The sequence below is a fragment of the Engraulis encrasicolus genome, chromosome 14 (assembly GCF_034702125.1).
Source record: "Engraulis encrasicolus isolate BLACKSEA-1 chromosome 14, IST_EnEncr_1.0, whole genome shotgun sequence".
NCBI lineage: Eukaryota > Metazoa > Chordata > Actinopteri > Clupeiformes > Engraulidae > Engraulis > Engraulis encrasicolus.
Genome location: NC_085870.1, coordinates 34,492,050 through 34,511,989, shown reverse-complemented (window position 1 = coordinate 34,511,989; position 19,940 = coordinate 34,492,050). Strand labels below are relative to the sequence as shown.

At 43.6% G+C, this 19,940-nt stretch overlaps 2 protein-coding genes across 5 annotated transcripts in view; one reads left to right on the top strand and one right to left on the bottom strand.

The window, feature by feature from the left end:
• The window catches only part of trpc4apa (transient receptor potential cation channel, subfamily C, member 4 associated protein a), a 28,183-nt gene extending 26,893 nt beyond the window's left edge, over positions 1-1,290 (top strand). For both annotated transcript variants that reach the window (XM_063215529.1, XM_063215530.1), the window contains one exon: positions 278-1,290. In XM_063215529.1, coding sequence (XP_063071599.1) covers positions 278-415 — 138 coding nt within the window. In that variant the 3' untranslated portion in view covers positions 416-1,290. The remainder of the gene's footprint in view (positions 1-277) is intronic.
• A 4,047-nt stretch (positions 1,291-5,337) lies between these two features.
• The window catches only part of myh7ba (myosin, heavy chain 7B, cardiac muscle, beta a), a 64,061-nt gene continuing 49,458 nt past the window's right edge, over positions 5,338-19,940 (bottom strand). For all 3 annotated transcript variants that reach the window (XM_063215544.1, XM_063215542.1, XM_063215543.1), the window contains 15 exons: positions 18,959-19,085; positions 18,338-18,456; positions 17,791-17,987; positions 16,968-17,151; positions 16,156-16,321; positions 15,530-15,654; positions 14,891-15,006; positions 14,405-14,597; positions 12,251-12,454; positions 11,520-11,645; positions 10,598-10,768; positions 9,882-9,986; positions 8,324-8,419; positions 6,804-6,938; positions 5,338-5,472 (listed from right to left, as the gene is read on the bottom strand). In XM_063215544.1, coding sequence (XP_063071614.1) covers positions 5,455-5,472; positions 6,804-6,938; positions 8,324-8,419; positions 9,882-9,986; positions 10,598-10,768; positions 11,520-11,645; positions 12,251-12,454; positions 14,405-14,597; positions 14,891-15,006; positions 15,530-15,654; positions 16,156-16,321; positions 16,968-17,151; positions 17,791-17,987; positions 18,338-18,456; positions 18,959-19,085 — 2,082 coding nt within the window. In that variant the 3' untranslated portion in view covers positions 5,338-5,454. The remainder of the gene's footprint in view (positions 5,473-6,803; positions 6,939-8,323; positions 8,420-9,881; positions 9,987-10,597; positions 10,769-11,519; positions 11,646-12,250; positions 12,455-14,404; positions 14,598-14,890; positions 15,007-15,529; positions 15,655-16,155; positions 16,322-16,967; positions 17,152-17,790; positions 17,988-18,337; positions 18,457-18,958; positions 19,086-19,940) is intronic.

Here is a 19,940-nt window from a genome sequence, read left to right as displayed (position 1 = left end):
GTAAGAAAAAATGTCTACTAGCCAAATTGGCTGGTGGTGGAAAAAGTTAATTTAGAGCCCTGCCTGTCTCGCACTTCAATGTCAGTCTGTAAATGTAAGTCCTATGTATGTCTATGTCCTAGCCTGGTGTGGAGAGAGAAACACAACTTCAATTTCCTTATATGCCCTGAGCATGTGAACAAGCTACCAATTAAAGCTGACTTGACTTTTAGATGTGCTGTGGTGATTTTGCTACTAATACTCTTGTCGTCGGTCTGTCTGTCTGTCCGTCCTCCAGAGCTCCTGCATCCCGTTCAGCTTCTGGAAGGAGACGGTGTCGGTGCTCCTGGAGCAGGTGCGGACCTCCCCGTGTGCCATAGCCAGCTACATCGACGAGCCTTACATGGACCTAGAGCAGGAGCTGCTGGAGGACTAAGCCCCACTGGAGGCCAGCTCTCTCCGGCTCGCTCACACTCACAGACAGCAGGCGGGGTGGGGTGCGGGTGGGGGTTAGGATGGGGTGGGGTGACTGGCTTACTTCACCGGAAGAAGAGAATGATGGTGGAGAGTGGTGAAGGAGCACGGACTCTTGACTGTTGAACATCAGTATCATCATCATCATCATCATCATCATCATCCCTACAGCCCGCTGTCTATCTGAATGGGCTTCTCCATTCTTCCTGGACTGAATGCCTGTCCGCCCGAATGCCTGAACTGTGAATAAGGTCCCTTGAAGCCAGGGCAAGGCAGCCCCATACTCAGCCCCAGTTCTGACCCCTTACCCCCCCCAATCTGCATCTGTATCCCACTACCACCACCATCACAGTGGCCCATAACACCAGGCATGCTGCCTGCCCTGCCCCACAAAAGATGACAGTTGAACAGGGAGGTGTGTAGGTACTGTGACACCCCCCTCCACCACCACCCCACATCCCCCACGCCTCCTATACACCCCTTTTCCTCCTCGGCTCTGAGGCAGTGGCCACCCCATGCTTGCACACTCACAACCCCACACCACCCCACCCAACCCCCCAATCGGCATGTGGGTTTGTTTGTTTATTTGTTGATCCAGAGGGGCCTAGGGGGAGGCTCGGGCCTCTCGCTGTACAATAAGAGTGGTGAAGAAGCCTTTTTCTAAGAAGTAAGTTATCTATATAAATAAAGCATACAGATAAAGAGTATCGAGCATAAGGTTGTGATGCAGTACATGGGTGAGGTGTAGTTTCAATGGAGAAATGCAGTTGGTTAGGAATGAGTTTGTTTTGTTTTATTTTGTTTGTTTGGGGTTTTTTTTTGGGGGGGGGGGGGGGGGGGTTTTCTATTTTGATGTTCCCCTCGTATATTGGTTCATGGATGCATCAAAGTGTGTGTGTGTCTGAATCTGATCAGTCCATCATAATCAATGATCAGGTGTGTATGATGCATGCAACAAGAGCTGTCCAATCCTCTCCAGGTTGGGGTTTAGTGCTCTCTCCAGCCAAGTGTGTGTGTGAGAGTGAGCGAGAGCGAGAGCGAGACAGCGTGTGTGTGAGAGAGATGACTGATATGAGAGTGTGATGTGATGTGTGACAATCAGTGGTGGAGCAAAAACACCTGGTGCTTGTTCTAATTGCCATGGCGACCATTGTGATGTCATAGTTGGTTGGTTGGTATGCCATCAGACTACAGTGGCTTCTCAGAGGTCCATCACCCTCACCTGACCGAACCCCCTGCCCCACTTCCCTGGTCATGCTCCTCCTTACCTTAAAGCCACACTCCACTATTTCTGGAAATGTGCTAATTTCTCACCTCCTCTGCAGTTCAATAGTTCGATTTTTGCCTTTCTCCTGATTTTTGTCACTCTGTTCTCTGACTCAGTGTTCAGTGTTAACATGGTAGGTTGGAACTAGGAGTAATATTACTGGACTCTGAGGCCATCTGTACACAGATTCCGCCAAAGTGCGGCACACTGCTCTGCCAACGTTCGATTCCACTGTTTTCAATACAACCCCACACACCGGCGCAGGGGCACGTTTCTCGACAACGTCGTCGCTAACTAAGCTAGCAACTTACTTGGTTGCAATGCAATTTCCCATTGGGAACTTGTTGCTAGCTGGTTAGCAACTATGCTTTCGAGAAACGGGGTCCAGATGTCCGGACATCTGCGCTGGTGTGCGGGCTTGTATTGACAACAGCGGGGTCAAACGTTGGCAGAGCAGTGCACCACACTTTGGCGGGAGTGATGTGCGAAGGCCCTGAGAACAGCTGGAAGAACAGGACAAGGATAAAACTCAATTGAAGTCAAGGGGAGGAGAGAAATTGGCATATTTTCTGAAATGGTGGATTGTCATTTTAAACTTAACACTCACCCAGGTCCTTCATTTTGATCAGACACGTCAGAATTGAGTTCCGAAGACTTATTATTATTATTAGTCATTAGCTTTTGCTATTTTAGTATGTTTGGGTGCATCATGTAGATTGTTTGGATGTCTTTGTCTGTTTTTTTGTCTGGTTCTTTTTTTTGATCCCCTCACACTTATCCTTTATGGCTCATATTGAGGTAACTATGCAGGCTCCAGTTTTTAGTACACACACACACACACACATCCTGCAGACAATCCTGATTCAGTTTTACCCCCGCCCCTCACCTCTGCCCTCCAGTCTGATTGGCTGGAGAATCTCTTAATCTCCCATCTGACAGCCCCGACAAAATGTTTTCAACTTCCTTTATAAAGTTTCCCTTTAGTTTTTATTTTTCCGCAGGGCTGGAAAGGAACATATCTAAACTACCTCGTCTGTTTGTTTTTTTGTCCCCTCTTTTCATTATTTTTCTTTATTTTCTTCCCCCCTTGACTCACTAACTGTGTCCATGCACATAGGGCTTGTAATCTAGAGCACCTTGTTGTGTGTGCGTGTGTGTGTGTGTGTGTGTGCGTGCGTGTGCGTGTGCGTGTGTGTGTGTGTGTGTGTGTGTGTGTGTGTGTGTGCGTGTGCGTGTGTGTGTGTGTGTGTGTGCGTGCGTGTGAGAGAGCGAGAGATCTGGCTTGCTTCATTTCACCTCAGTGCTTTACTGACTCTATGGAATCTGTAGTTTCAGGTCACCCCCTCAGTTCCTTCACAGTCCCGTGTGTGCTTGTGGGCGTGATTGTAATTAGTGTGTGTGTGTGTGTGTGTGTGTGTGTGTTTTCCTCATTGAACTGCTGGTGTGTTATTTACACTAAGGTCTTTCTGTGTGTCCTTCTGCACTGTGTTCAGTCACTCAGTTGATGTTTTCACTTTGTTCTATTCTGATATGGTAGCACTTTCTTCTCCTCTGCAACTTGGAAAAAAACGTGCACATTTTTAAAGTTCGTATCACAGCTTTTCACAGTCCACGCAGTTATAGACGTTTGAAGGGTGTTATCAAGTGCCAGGAGATCTCTGATACAAGTCATCAAATCATCATTTGTTACATTGCACAGCACACATTGGTTCATGGGTTGGTGGTTGTGTACGACATTGTTAATCCACCTGTCATCTGATTGCTCTTGGATTTTTATGTAGGCCTAATTTTTATTTGACTGACAAGGCATCCGAGCCGTTATGTCTTGTCAGTGCTTCCTGAAATATGCTCTTTGGTGTGTGTGTATGTGTACATGCGTGCATGAATATTTTAGACCTTTTTCATTCTTTTGGTAATAATTTGCAAAGGCCATGCCCATCCCCATCTTAGCTGCTGTCGTTCGAGAGTAGCAAAACAGAATGTCTGTCCCCACTTCGTGACTCATCACACTTCCTGAGGATGTAAAACAGTTAAAAGTTTGAAGGTGTCTTTGAGAGATTTTTTATTTGTGTAGTGTGAAGGCTACTTTCTGCCAAACCATAATGATAACTTTGGAAGAATAGTGGGTCTCTCATGGTACCCAAACATTCCATTGCTTTCTATGCACGTTCATGAGCCTTTTCTAGCTTTTTTCCCCCCTCGGTCTTCCTTGGAAAAATGAAAAGTGAAACATTTTAGAATGACCTGAAATATGTAGAATGCTTTTGCGGAACCATAGAATGTCCTTAGCATGAAGACGGCAATGTTAAAAAAATAAAAAATAAAACCCAAATCCAGCACCTTCAGGTGTGCTTCACTGATCATTGGCTGTAGCTCTCAGCCAGTGGGTGCTTATCAGTCCAGAAGCTTGTCATAAGTTGTCAGTCATGTAGTCCGTTAACCCCAAAGACTGGACGTTCACTAACCCCACAGAGTAGGGGGAGTATTCCAAGAACGTGGTTAGATGATGAGCCTGTGAAAGTTTACCTACAGGAAGTGGGTAACCCTAATGATGGAGAGCTTGCAGACAGCATTTTAGAAAATGAGGTTAACTGAACCAGCTTCTTGGAATAACCCCTAGGTTAAGTAACCCCCAAATCCCAGGAAATCACGTTAGGGATGCTTTCCTCTGCCTTTCCTGGACATCAACGGTACATGGCTTTGTGGTTGGGTGCTTGTGTGATGTATTGAACTTTGAGTGACATTGTTTATGCACAGAACAGCAAGTATATGTCAGAGACCTACATGCAGAAAATGCTTTTCCTGCTTTGCCTAAGTGTGCGTGCGTGTGTGTGTGTGCAGCTTTTTCCCCTTTTCATAAATTACTCATTTAAGATGGTGCCTGTAATTTTTTTGTTTTGTTCCCTTCACCCCTTTGCTGCTAAAAAATAGTTGAGAGCCCTTGTTGCTTTGTTTCTCCTGTGTGTTGAGCCTGCAGAACCCGAAGAATTGAAGATTGTCTGCACACCCACACGAAAGAGCGGTTTTACTTAAGTTCTTTTTTTGTTTTGTTTCTTAATTAACATACCACTTTGTCATTCTGTGTCCGCTCCCCATCAACTCCCTGCCTCTCACCCTTTGTCTACGTCTTATCATCCTGGGTTTGATTTTTGTTTAACCTGTGTATAATATTGTAAATGTAATGTAAGAATGGAAATCACAATAAATTTTCACAAACAAAATCTCTCCTGTGGTGAGATTTTCTTTGGGCTTTAGTGAAGGAAACCGCAATATTCTGGTTGTGTGCCTACACCACGGTCTCGATTTAAAAATCGAAGTGACCTCCTGTAGAACTGAATGTCATAGAACTTTGAGCTTGTGACTGCCTGCTAGATAGTTCTAATAGTTTTTGTCACAATTTCAGGGAAACAAAATAATCTTTCCCAACTCACATTCTCTCAGTGTATATGCAGAGGTCACACACACACACACACACACACACACACACACACACACACACACACACACACACACACACACACACACACACACACACACACACACACACACACACACACACACACACACACACACACACACAGACTTCAATGAACAGTAAGATCACACAGATGCCTCACGTTTTTGCCAAACATTTAATATAATGCAAGTCCCATCACCCAGGCAAAGCTATCTGTTGCAGCGGCTTGACTGAGTGAGAATTGAATTAGTTCATCACAATGAAGGTCCTCCAGTCATCACTCGGCCAGCTGAGTCTGAAAGACACAGAAGATGGGAAATGAAATGGGACAGAACCAAAGTGAAGTTTATTCGATAGAAAACACTAAAAATGGTTCATGACCTGCTATATACTGTACATGTTAAGAGAATTACTATTTTGTTAATATTTTCAAATCTATTTTTTTTTTTTCAATACAGTTAACTGCGATTTCATGTTTTCGCATGTTCACACATGAAGAGCTCTTTTCCAAATCGCTATACATAGCCTACATTTTGAATATTTGTAAACTTTTGAGTGCGCACGGAGCCAGGGATTCCAAAATGCTAGGGGCCTAGGTGTTTATCATTGTAAGTGCCATTGGAGCCCTGCACAGTCTATGACAAGAACCTGTTGTCTTCTCGGCTGGCGGTTTTATCCACTTACTCGCACGCTGTAATGTCGGTGACACCGTTTAGAAGAAAATACTATCATGTCGCTGGTAATGCTTTGGCATGCTCCCTAAATAATGTTATAATGTGTTGCAAAGTGTTAGCCGCTGCTGACAAGGCGGGGTTTCGTGATCGGAGGTAGCCTCTGATTGTTTGGAAGCTGCTGTCACTCAAACGTCCTCCCCACGTGTGTTTGGTGTGATACAATATAACTTCATTTACAATGCATAGGAATCGATTCTGATGTACTCACGTTAAGATATGTTATCCCAGAATGGAGTTGGTAGCAGTACAGAGACCACAGAAACCGCAACAACATCCAGCCGACGAGAAAACAGATTTAACCACGGACTACACCTGAGATTCTTTAAGTATAGAGATATGCCAACATAATAGGTTTCTATGGGCACCTAACATGACCAGGTTCCAGTCTGCCTAAAGGGGCGTGTCATGATGCTCCTAGCATTGAATAGAACACTCCTCAGGTCTGCCTAGGTCTGCCTAAAGGGGGATTCCCCCCCCCCAATAATAGAACCCGGAAACAATGGGCCAATGGAACCTCTCTCTCTCTACTCTCTCTGACTACACTGGTCCAATGGAACTTCCAATGTTAAACACCTAGCCGCCTAGCATTTTGGAATCCCTGGCTGCGTACGCATTCGTTTGTGTACAACCAGCCAGAACCCATGTAAAACAGCCATACAATTTTCATGAATATATATATATTTTTTAACCTCATTTTAAAACGGCATCAGGACAATTGTAACTGGGTTAATGTTGTTTGATATTTCTATAACAAAATCAAACATTAAAACACTGATTTCAACTATATTCACTGAAACCGAATCTTTTAAAAAAAAAAATTTTGAAAAAGGATATATAGCCTTTTGGAAAACAGCTCTTTATTCATAACATTCAAATGATAACCATTCCTTACCTTGGGCCCCTGGTCACGGGTGCGAATGCGCAGCTTGTTGACCTGCGACTCTGCCATGTCTGCCCTCTCCTCTGCATCATCCAGCTCATGCTGCACCTTCCTAAACCTGGTCAAGTTGGAGTTGGCCTGCTCCTCCTACACAATCACATCACAAATCACAATAAAAAATTTACTTGATACTGATCTTGAATGCCTTTTCGGTTGTTAGATGGTTTTTTTTTTTTTTTTTAATGCAACCAACCAGCATCATTTCTTGATAGTTAACCATTCACAGTTTTCACATTAAATGACAATGTCACAGACAGTTTGTGACATTAAATCTTATTGTTTCGTAAAACAATAACCCAAATCATTACAATACACTGATACTGATAACAGTGACCATGTGACAATGTTTTATGCATTTGGTGTCTGAAACACTACAGGTATTTTATTCAAATAGTATTCAAATTCAATACTTTATAAGGATAAGTTTACCAGACACTTGTTTGAATTTTTGCTCTTCACTCTCGAGAGCGAACAACGCGTTTTGCCTCTTTTTTCCTTTTAAAATACAGGTATGCCCTCTGTGTTCAACATTGCCACCTGGTCATATAGTGTTGAAGATTCACGAGTATGGGAGTGTGCTTTGGTTTTTTTTTGTTTTTTTTGTAAGTATTTTTTGTAAGTATTTTTTGGGGCTTTTCAAGCCATTGTTTTTGTTTATATGAGATAAGAAGTGAAGGTGTGGTGACAGGAAAAAAGTTGGGAGAGAGAGAGAGACGGGGAAGGGTCAGCAAAGGACCCGGGTCAGAATCGAATCCAGGTCGGCCGTGTAGTAGAGTGCCCTGCCTTTAGCGCCACGGTACAAGTATGTTCAGCTGCAGAATGCAGAGCTCCACTCCCTCCCATTATCACCTATTATGGTATAGCAATACCATAGAGGTAGAAAATAACACTAGAGAGGACCCCGCCCCCCTTTTTACGGCAATCTGTAGCGGCCATTATCTGTAGGTAGATCAGAGAAATGGAAATTAACGGAGAACGAGGCTCACCTCTGTCAAAAATGGCTTAATCATGTGAAAATGTCCATCAGCACACTATACAAGGACAATAGTTGAAGTGTGTTGCTAACCATGTTCATAAAATATATTATTTGATTTTTAAATGTATTTTATCGACTCATATGATTTAAGTAGATATTTAGCCTGACATTTCAAATATGGTCTTTGATTAATGTGTTACTTCATATTCACACAGTTTTAGTCAATTTTTTGACAGGGGTGGGCGTGTTCTCCATTGACTTGCATCGTCTGAAGGTACCTACACTACCTACGGAAGTTGGGAAGCTCCATCTGCCATTTCCCAGTGCTGTCGCAAATTGCTATGTCCTCTCTAGTGTTATTTTCTACCTCTATGAACAATACACTCCCACTTGAGCTACGTCATCCTATTCACAGTTCCAGTCCCGCTAAGATTCTACAGGGAAAAAAGAAAGCAAATGTGTAGCCTTGCTGTGTGTCATGTGTAGGCCTACTCACCGCCTCCTCGGCTTGCCTCTTGAAACTCTTGACTTTGGCCTGCAGCTTGTCTATGAGCTCCTGCATGCGGTGCTGGTTCTTGCGGTCCTCCTCCGTCTGGAGCAAACAGCAGGGGGCAGTAGTGTCACTCGTCACCATTATCAATAACAACAAGCAGAGTCCAACTAAACGACTGCTATACGCATCATCCCTCAGCTTGCAGGTGCATCACATTGGGACAAACCACTTGAAAGTAGATGCTGAAACACACTGATGCTCACTTTTTAACATCTATTTCGTAAAACTAAAACTAAGCTGCAGTGTGCTCCAGCCTCTACAGCCAACTGAAACTACAGTGCCTACTGTTTCTCAATGGAGGCGGGCCGTCAGAGAAGCGCGAGGCCACAAGCAGAGGACAGGAGCGACTAGTTTGCTGTTGACCCACACTAATTTTGAGAAGTACCAACCAACATTATGAAAATGAAACTCTAAGACCAGCCTGATCTCCAAAAATTATATGCTCCTGGACACGGATGTTAAGGACACGAAATCCGTGTCCAGGAGCACGGATTTTGCCAAAATTCCGTGCTCCTGGACACAGAATTGTTTTCTGTGCTCCTGGACACGGAATTGTTTTCCGTGATGGGCACACGGAAGTGCTTTCTATAGGCTATTACCACAGCACTGTGTTAACTCTATCATTAGAAAATACATACCAAATGCTAATCCTAAACAAAATAATGCTATAGCAATTTAAGTTGTGCCCTGACCAAAACATTCCCTAACCTTAACCTGTCATTAAAGACATATTTTTGAGAAATACCTTTTCCAGTTGGTTGCTAGGCTATCAAACTCATATAATGAATGAAAGAAAACTAGCTGTGCCCAGACCAAAACAATCCCTAACCCTAACCTGTGAGTAAGAAATGTTTTTTTTTAGACAAAATATTTGAAATTAGAAAAATCCTGAGAAAACACTAGACTGTGGAAATAGCCTATAGAAAGCACTTCAAACAATTCCGTGTCCAGGAGCACGGAAAACAATTCCGTGTCCAGGAGCACGGAATTTTGTCAAAATCCGTGTTCCTGGACACAGATTTTGTGTCCTTAACATCCGTGTCCAGGAGCACGGAATTTTTGGAGATCATGTTGCTAAGACGCTTTAGATACAATCACCTGCACAATGAAAAGAATTCCAATGATATATAATGTAATGAGCAAAAAATGCATTGTGAGAGTACTGTTGCGATGAATAATAACAGTAACCAATTTGGTTATTGTGTTAAGCTACGAAAGAATAGGTGTGTTTGCATATTTATGTCTTCTGGATGCAGAGGTTGAATACTATTTGTCATCAGTAAGTGTGTGTGTGTGTGTGTTTGCGTGTGTGTGTGTGTGTGTGTGTGTGTGTGTGTGTGTGTGTGTGTACGTGTGTGTGTGTGTGTATGTGTGTGTGTGTGTGTGTGTGTGTGTGTGTGTGTGTGTGTGTGTGTGTGTGTGTGTGTGTGTACGTGTGTGCGTGTGTGCGAGCGAGAGAGCGGGAGGGAGGGAGAGAGAGCGGGAGGGAGAGAATATGCACCTGGTAAGAAAGCTCCTTGATCCTCCTCTCGTACTTGCGAACTCCCTTCAGGAACTCCTGGCTCTTCTTCTGCTCCATCTCCAACTCATTCTCCAGCTCTTTGACCTACAACACACACACCAGACAAATAGCTCATCTAAACATTCCCACCAACGTAATTCAATGTCTCCACATCAAAAGACACAGCATGCAAGCAGTAGTAGCGCACATTGTACAGAGCTTGTTGAAATGGAAAGTTGGCTGACGTTGTAAACATTATTGTAATAATCATGGAAGGTGATAATGTATTTATGAGATGAAATAATGATTGCATATTATTTTTTATTTATATTTACTTCAAGGTCTGATCATGAGGTAAAACTAGGTCATTCAATTAAATCAAGCGACGGTTAGCACCCTCAAATACGCTTAAGATGGCTTCGGCCACAACATCTGTCTTGCCATGCTTTCTTTTTTTGTATAAATATTTTTTAGGGCTTTTTGCCTTTATTTTTGACAGGACAGTGGAGGAGAGACAGGAAATAAGTGGGGAGAGAAAAACGGGGGGAAGGATCGCCAAATGACCCGGGCCGGAAACAAACCCGGATCGCCAGCATAGTAACCCAGTGCCCTACATGCTTTCTCAAGAAGATTTCTATTCTCAATCTTGCGGCTTCTCACTATGTAAGCACAACAGTCTATTGTTTACTGCCAGGCACAGTGAACCAAGCGCTCACCTTGCTCTCCAGCTTCTGGATCTGCTTCTTGCCCCCTTTGAGGGCTATCTGCTCAGCCTCGTCCAGCCGCATCTGCAGGTCCTTGATGGTCTGCTCCATGTTCTTCTTCATGCGCTCCAGGTGAGCACTGGTGTCCTGCTCCTTCTTCAGCTCCTCTGCCATCATGGCCGCCTGAAGAAGAGAAGAGAGAGAAAAAAATGTGTATAATAAAAGGAAGGGTCGGTGTGCGTGGAAAAAAATGCAGAGTTTCTCATTAGCAGAGTTTCCTCAGGAATTTATGTTTATTTTATGTTTAAGCTGCACTCAATTATGTGAGACCCAAGGCAGTGCTCCCCAATAGCTGTCTCTTTGAAAAAATAACGCTTATCTGGTCTGTGAAGACTCACATTCATCCATGTGGATAAAAATAAAAACTCCATTGTGACAGGTGCATTTTAGCCCCCCAAATTGGATATTTTTAAACCGGTATTTTGAAATGTGCAGAGGCCAAAACCAAAACACATTCAAAAATATCCACTTGCGTGTGTGTAAGCGTCTTAGCCCAATGTACAGTGTATAGGCTTAAATGCTTAATAGCCATCACCTCTCAAAGCATTAAAGAAAAAAATGAGAGCAATCAGAGATGGCCCCAGGCCAAAGCCAGATGTCCACAATGTGTGTGTGTGTGTGTGTGTGTTTGCAGAAGTTATGACTCAATGTGTGTTCCGAGCCCTCTGCACACGAGTGGCACAAACAAACACCATTTGCAGACAAAAACCACACACACACACACACACACACACACACACACACACACACACACACACACACACACACACACACACACACACACACACACACACACACACACACACACACACACACACACAGGTACCCAGTAAAAGGAAGAGTAGAAGAGACCCCACAGGCATACTGTACGTACATCAGTGATGGCCTTCTTGGCCTTTTCATCTGCGTTGCGGCACTCCTGCTGCATGTCATCCACCTCGCCAGACAGCAGAGCCAGGTCACTCTCCAGCTTCTTCTTGTGGCTCAGCAGAGACATGTTCTGCAACACAGCACGACACAGCACAACATCTCACACTCAGCATTGGGCTTGGCTATTACTGTAGTACTCGTGTCAAGCTGTACGTACGCCTGCCAGAAAACTGGCAGTGGAAAAGAGGCATTAGAGGTCTCCATGAGCTTGTGTTCGTCCAGCTTGTACCAGAGGATAGGGTTGGGCAGGGTAACAGGACGTAGGGTAGGGTAAGGGAGGGTAACAGGGTAACAGTACACACCTGTGAGTGCAGCAGGTTGACTCTCTCGGAGGTCTCCAGGAGCTCGTGTTGGGCCAGTTTGTACCAGAGGATAGGGCAACAGGACGCAGGGCAGGGTAAGGGAGGGTAAGAGGGCAACAGGACGCAGGGTAAGGGAGGGTAAGAGGGCAACAGGACGCAGGGCAGGGTAAGGGAGGGTAAGAGGGCAACAGGACGCAGGGTAAGGGAGGGTAAGAGGGTAACAGGACGCAGGGGAGGGTAAGGGAGGGTAAGAGGGTAACAGGACGCAGGGGAGGGTAAGGGAGGGTAAGAGGGTAACAGGACGCAGGGTAAGGGAGGGTAAGAGGGTAACAGGACGCAGGGGAGGGGAGGGTAACAGGGTAACAGTACACACCTGTGAGTGCAGCAGGTTGACTCTCTCGGAGGTCTCCAGGAGCTCGTGTTCGGCCAGTTTGCGCGCGCGGTCGTTCTGCTCCAGCAGGGCCCGGAGCTCCTCCACCTCGGCTGCCAGCAGGTTGTTCCTGCGCTCCGTCACCGCCGTCTGCTCCTTCAGCTCCTCGTTCTGGTGCAGCGCCTCGTCCAGCTCCAGCTGCACGTCCTGTTGTAAACACACCGGTGCCACATTGATTCACTTTTTAAAAATATATAGATTTCTTAGGGCTTTCCTTGCCTTTATTTGTGACAGGACAGTGAGAGAGGGACAGGAAACGAGTGGGGAGAGAGAGACGGGGAAGGACTGGCAAATGACCTGAGCTGGAATCGAACCCTGGTTGCTGACATAATAACCCAGTACCACTAGGCCACAGTAATAATAATAATAATAATAAATTTTATTTTTGAGCGCCTTTCAAGATACCCAAGGACACTTTACAATCAAAACAAATACATAACAGTAGGGAAAGTAAAACAAAGCTTCAGTGAATTAACAATAGGAGAGTAATTAAAATGCAAAAATAAAATAGAAATAAAAGTACAATAAAGATAAATGTTTTCAAGTAAGAAAAAGAAGTAGAATGCATTTGAAAATAAAATAAAATGAGGGGAAAAAATAATAATATGTAAAATTAAAAATAAACTGATGATTAAAATAAAGTGGAAGTGCCTGTCAATGAAGTGGAAAAGCAGAAATGAAAAGGTGTGTCTTCAGCTTGGATTTAAAAGTAGATAGTGTAGAACACTGACGAAGTGACAGTGGGAGTGAATTCCAAAGTTTGGGGCCAACAACACTAAATGCCCTGTCGCCCATGGTGCGCAGGTGTGTGGAGGGAACTGTAAGGAGGAGTCAGTGGATCGTAGTGTGCGGGTGGGATTGTATGGGGTGAGGAGACTTGTGATGTAGGAGGGTGCAAGATTGTGCTGGGCCTTGTATACAAGGAGGAGAATTTTGAAATGGATACGTGAATGGATAGGAAGCCAGTGTAATTGATAGAGGATAGGGGTAATGTGATGCCAGGGTCTGGTGTGTGTGTGAGTAATCTAGCTGCTGAGTTCTGAATGTATTGTAGACGGTTAATCAATTTAGTAGGGAGACCAGTGAGTAGGGCATTGCAATAATCTAATCTGGAGGTTACGAAAGCGTGGATGAGGGTCTCAGCAGAGGTAGGGGTAAGAGAAGGGCGGAGTCTGGAGATGGTTTTAAGGTGGAAAAACGCAGTTTTGGTGAGTTGTTTAATATGGGATTCAAAGGAGAGCGAAGAGTCGATGATGACGCCCAGATTTCTTACTTCAGAGGAAGTGGAGGTAAAATAGTCAGGGATAGAGAACTGAGAAAGGTTTATCTTTTTAAGTAATGATGGAGTGGCGATGATGATGGCTTCGGTTCACAGTAGGGTCCACATTGATTAACATTATCGGGAATCATTAATTAATAGCAATACAATTAATACATTAATGCTAACGTATGCTCAACGTTCTGTTACAATGCCTCATCTGCTCACCCTGCTGTGTAAACACATATCATACCTAAGGAGTCAGGAAACAGGCTTGCATTCTTCAACATAAATCAGATATCGCTGCTGGTGTTTTTTAGTCTTCTGTAACAATTTTCAAATGTTTGGTAATGGCTCTGACGATGCGACATGTGAAGTTGGTAGAACTTTGCAATATTACATTATTGCAAGCATTTTCATTTCTTTCCTTTTGATACTAGTATTAAATTATTGCCAGTGCAATTGTAAGTAGTTTTCATTTATTTGCTTATGATACTTGTCTTAAAAAATGTGTACTTGGTGGCAGTACAGCAGGCTTTCTGTTTTGAGAGTAGAGCGCTGCTTCTTTATGGCTTCACAACTTTATTTTTGGCCTGCTGAGGTTTCGGCACCAGGCCTTCATCAGAGTACCCTGAGAAGCTGCACCTGATGACAAAGACACTTTCAAGGTGTGCGGGCCCTCGCAAAACTTTGTTAAACACGTGCAAGAGGCTTTGCCTTGATCTGGGCCTGCAATTGTAAGTACTTTTCATGTATTTGCTTGCTAGTCTTAAAGAATGGACTCAATATTACAGTGTATACTTTTCCATGTGTGCTTGTGGCAGTGCGGGAGGCCTTGCCTTGATCTGGGTCTGCAGGGTGCGCGCGGTGCGTTGGGATTCGGTGGCCAGGCGGTTGGCGTGGTTGAGCTGCACCTCCATCTCGTTCAGGTCACACTCCATCTTCTTCTTCAGCCGCACGGCCTCGTTACGAGACTTGGCCTCCGAGTCCAGCGTGGCCTGCATAGACTCCAGGGCACGCTGGTGATTACGGCTGTTTTACAACACAGATCATGAATGTGTTAATTGCCGTTCATGAGGGAACTTAAAAATACTCTAAAAATATGAATGATACGAAATCAAATTAATATATTCTACCAAAAATATTATAGAAATGTCCTCTATATTCCCTTCTAAAAAACATAAGCATACAATGAGGCTTCTATCAATGCATGTAGTGCTGCTGATACAGTTCAAAAGGAAATAAACTAATTCTATTCTATTCTAATTCTATTCTTCTAAACTAATTTCTCTAACTTGCGAAGAGAAAATCAGTGTCAAACTCACCGGAGGTTCTCAATTTCCTCATCCTTCTCACCCAGTTTCCTGTCCACATCAGCCTTGACTTGGTTGAGTTCTAGTTGGATGCGAAGAGTTTTACTCTCCTCATGTTCCAGTGTCCCCTGCAAAGTATTCAAAGTGGTTTAGTTTTTCATCATCAAGGATAGTCTTAACCAAAGCGTTAAGATTTTTGCAAAGCATTGACATTAAAATGCATTTTTTTAAGGCACTGCTGTACTGTCAAAGGCCTTTCATGACCTTTCATTGAATTTATTTCATTTATGTGGAGTCACTGATGTAAATTTCGTTATATATTTATTATATATTTATTGCAGTGTATTACATTTTATTGTGGTTTGCAGTGCTACAGCTTGATCTGATCAAAGTAATGGGTAAGCCAATGACTGGCCTGACAAAGTAATTGCAGTTTGCAATCACTTGCAGTTCTTATGGGCGCTGCTCTTGCCCTGTGTGGTGAGAACGAATTTCCCCTTGGGGACAATAAAGGCTACTACTACTACTTATTTGTGCACATACATTCCTACAGTAAGAATGAAGAGCTCTGCAGGGCAACATGCACGTGATCTACAGTTGTTTTTTTTAATGTTTAAAAAAAGAAAAAAAAAAACACTGAAGGCTCCCTACCTCGGCCTCCTCTAGAGCAGCTTGGATCTCAGTCTTCTCCTGGTCCAGACCTTTCTTCATCTTCTCCAGCTCGTGGATGGTCTTGCCGCCCTGACCGATCTGGTCCGTCAGATCAGAGATCTCCTCTGCAGGCAAATCAAATTACAAATAAAGAGAACAGCACCAGCAGCTACCATGCTGTCGTATAACATTATATGTCATCACATGACCTGGATGTTTGCGTCAAAATGAAGTTGGTTTAGGCATAATTTATCTGCTGCTTCATTTTCAGCCTTCAACGGCTTTCACAAATATCATCCACTCCATGCAAACATTTCATATGCTACATTGACATAATTCCATATGTTTAACATACTAGTAGCTAATAGCATATAACTATGACATGTTGGGGAGAAAAAAACAATAGCCACTTCTTCCATATGTAGCTTCCACACTCACCTTAGAGGTTACACCCCTGCTATTACAATGTAATTGTTAATGCGACAGAGACAGAGGCATTATACTGTACATATCTATGGTCCTCCACACTCACCCTGGAGGTTACAGCCCTGTTATTATAATGTAATTGGTAATGCCACAGAGACAGGGGCATTATACTGTATATTTCCATGGTCCTCCACACTCACCCTGGAGGTTCTTGTTCTCCCGCTTGAGGGTCTCCAGGTGATCCAGCGCCTCCTCGTAGGAGTTCTTCAGCTTGAAGAGCTCCGTGCTCAGGCCACGCGCCTCCTTCTGCGAGCTCTCCAGCTCCGACTGGCACTCCTCGTACTTCTGCTTCCACTCAGCCAGCACCTTGTAAAAAATTTGAATAATACATTTTTTTTTTAAATCGCTTTCATCGTAATACCGTAGGTTACTAGTAGCTACACATAAAAACAGAACAGAGCAGCAGGAGTAAGTCAAAACAGCAATGAACTTCGACAACAGATGAACTAAAAAAGTGATGAGATGAAAAACAATGAATAGGTTTGTAGTAAAATAGGTTAAAAAAAAGGTAACATAGATTTAAAAAAAAAATAAAACAGATTAAAAAAAGATGGTTCGACAAATAAATAAATAAATAAATACAGTAGGTCAATGTGAGTGCATGTGGTGGTGGGAGTGAATGGTGTGCGTACATGTCATCTGTGTGATGGGTACCGTAGGCTTGGGTGAAAAGGTGTCTTAATCAAGGTGCCTTGCTTTAAAGGTGGCAAGTGAAGTACATTGATGAAGTGCAAGCGAGAAGGGGTGCATTCCAAAGTTTGGGGCCAAAAATTTAAAAAATCATCTGATGAACGTCTAAGAACGAAACATAGTGAATAAAGGTAAAAGTGAAATGTACAGTAAGCAGGAGTTTTATTTTTTCTGATTAGCGACCCATAGATCATCTCCACCGCACCTGCCAGCTGAGGTGTGCGAACAAAATCACAAGTTGAAAGTTTGGGGCCGACCTAACCTTGTCGAAGTTGCGTTGCTTCTTGTCGAGGGCGGCAGCGGCAGCGTTGGAACGGTCCAGATCCATGATCAGGTCCTCCATCTCCGTCTGGAGCCGGTGCTTGGTCTTCTCCAGCGATGCGCACTTGGCGTTGGACGTCTCCACGCTCTCCTCAGACTCCTGCAGACGCGTGGTCAGCTTCTTCCTGGGTGAGGAAACAAAGGGAAGAATGTTTGTGTTTTTGTAGGGGGATTTTAATGGATTGGGAGAGGGACTAAATGCGTACTGACACGGCACGTATGTGAAAGGGAATACATGGTAACACTTTACTTGACACCAGTGCCATATGTATGACATAACTCACTGTCATAACAGTGTCAAAACATTGTCATGACACAGTCATGGACAAATCATAAAAATTACAATCCCATAAATGTTTATGGTCATGAAAAGTTCACATTGTTTGGGCTATCTTTACCATAAAGGAATGTAATTTTATGGTGATGTCAAAAATGTTATGACTGTTGTCATTATGTGTATGACAACATCATGACACTGTTATGACACTGTCATGTTATACGTATGCTGCCGGAGTGTTACCAAATAAATAAATAAAAAGTAATAGTAGAGTAGAGATACTTTATTTGTCCCAAAAGAAATTACGAAAACAAGGAAAATGTGAAATAAATGTGGAAATTCTGTGCAATTGCAAATCTTTGCTACATCTACTTTACTCTACTACTATGTAAAACCATGTCAAACAAAACTAGGAAAGGGTATGATTTTAGGTTTTCAACAGAGTATCCAAAAAAGTCGTATACTGTATGTCCCCAAAATAACTCACTTGGCCTCCTCCAGTTCCTCAGTCCTCTGGATGGCGTCGGTCTCGTATTTGGTTCTCCACTGGGCGACCTCGGCGTTGGCCTTGGACAGCGCCCTCTGCAGTTCAGACTTGGCCTCCTGCTCCTCGTCGTACTGCTCGCGCAGAAGGTCGTTGTCATGGCGCGAAGACTGGAGAGCATGAGCCAAGGCATTCTTGGCCTTGGGAGGGAAAAAATACACAAAACATTCGGCATTTCACATAATTGTATTGTAAGAGTCGTGGCTTGTGAGCACTCTAATAGTGCTTCTATGCAGTGATGTTTAACCCCTTAGCGTAATAGAGCCTATGTTAAAACCTTACTGTCACCAAAATTGTAATGGCTGTCTTAATCTGTTACTTTCTCCGTCTCTGTACTGTCATAGCAATGTTGTTATGATGTAGTTGAGTATTTTCAGTAAAATAGTGAATAGATGGCGACCCCATCTGCAGTAAAAGGCTAAATACCTCTGGGTTGACTTCCAACTTTTGTAGTTGATGGAATGATTCATATTTACGTGTAATCCTCTACCTTGTTCTCCTCGTCCAGCTGTTTCTTCAGCTCCTCCACATTCTGGCCAAAGGAGTTCTTGGCCCGCTGCAGCTGGGAGACCAGAGTCTCTCTCTCCTCCAGCCTCCTGCCTGCCTCCGCTGCAAACATGAAGAAGAGGCAGAGACAATAAGGAACCCAGAACACCAATCAAAACAATGCTATGGCCTTGTGATGCACACCGTTTGGCCAGTGCATCACTTTCACTTTACTTTGCGTTGATAAACTTTACTTCCATTGGCAGTAAAATGGAAGTAAAATGGATCACTTTACTATGCGTTCCATAATACAATACTATTTATGACATTACAACACAAAGTCTATGACTTGGTCGTTGTCATTCTGATGACAGCAAATTTATAATAGGGTGAATAAGTCTTTACTTAGTTGTGTTCTCATCCACTTAATCCATATACAGCAGGGGTGCATTTCTCGAAAGCGTAGTTGTTAGCAGTAAGCAACTTGGGTAGTTGCCAATGGGAAATTGCACTGCAACCAACAAAGCAGCTAATGTAGTTACTGTAGTAGCTATGCTTTCGAGAGATGCATGCCAGTATTGGTGTTGCCATTTACGTGCGCGGAAAGTGCATTGAGTGTGCTCACCGCTGTCTGCCTGGGCGCGAGCCCTCTGGCTGTTGGTGTCATTGAGCTGCCTTTGGAGCTCCTCCACCTTAGCTTTGGTCTCATTCATCTGGTCCTCATAGAGACGACACGTCTTCTCAGCAACGGCCTGGAGACACACAGGCAAATAACACATTGACAAAAATACTCATTTGATTGCTTGTTCTCCTGGGGTTCTGCTTCAAATGTCAATCTTTAATCCAAAAGAATGTAAAATGCACTAAGAATTCTAGATGCAGTGGACATGGATGAATCCCACAAACCTATTTTACAAAAAAAAAATTAAAATAATGAGGAAAACTTATGAGACCATAAAATATCTTAGCTAAGTCAGTAAATACTAAATCACACCAACACAATGGTTTCTTTTTGGATAATCAACGCCAGGTTGTCTACCTCCTTCTCGCTATCACCAGCTTACCTTACCAGTTCATTTCCATCTAGGTATATCCTTAAATTAATCAAACCAAAGGACACCCATTCACTAATCATGCACCATCCTCCAGTATTCAACTTGGCCTTGGGACATGGTAGTGAGTGACGGTTTGTTTTTTCTATATTCTCCTCACCTTGGCAATGGATAGCTACTCCAGGTTGGAGGACAGGTCATCCACCACCATCTTGGTCCTCTTATCAAAAGCTGACCAGCTTTCCTAACCCGCCTACTGTATTTCCATCTAGCAATAAATATCCATGAATAGACCAAACCAAATATCCAACCAATCGATCGCCATCCTCCTCCAGTCTTCACCTGGGCCTTGGCCATCTACTCCAAGTTGGAGGCCAGGTTCTCCGCCTCCGTCTTTCCTTGTACCACCAGTAAGAATAATGTAGTGTGTGCACGTTTTTTTAAATCTATTTCCTGCTCACCTTGGCCTTGGCCAGCTTCTCCAAGTTGGAGGCCAGGTCGTCCTCCTCTCTCTTTCCTTGTCTCACCAGCGTTACCAGCTTTCCAGTTATCACC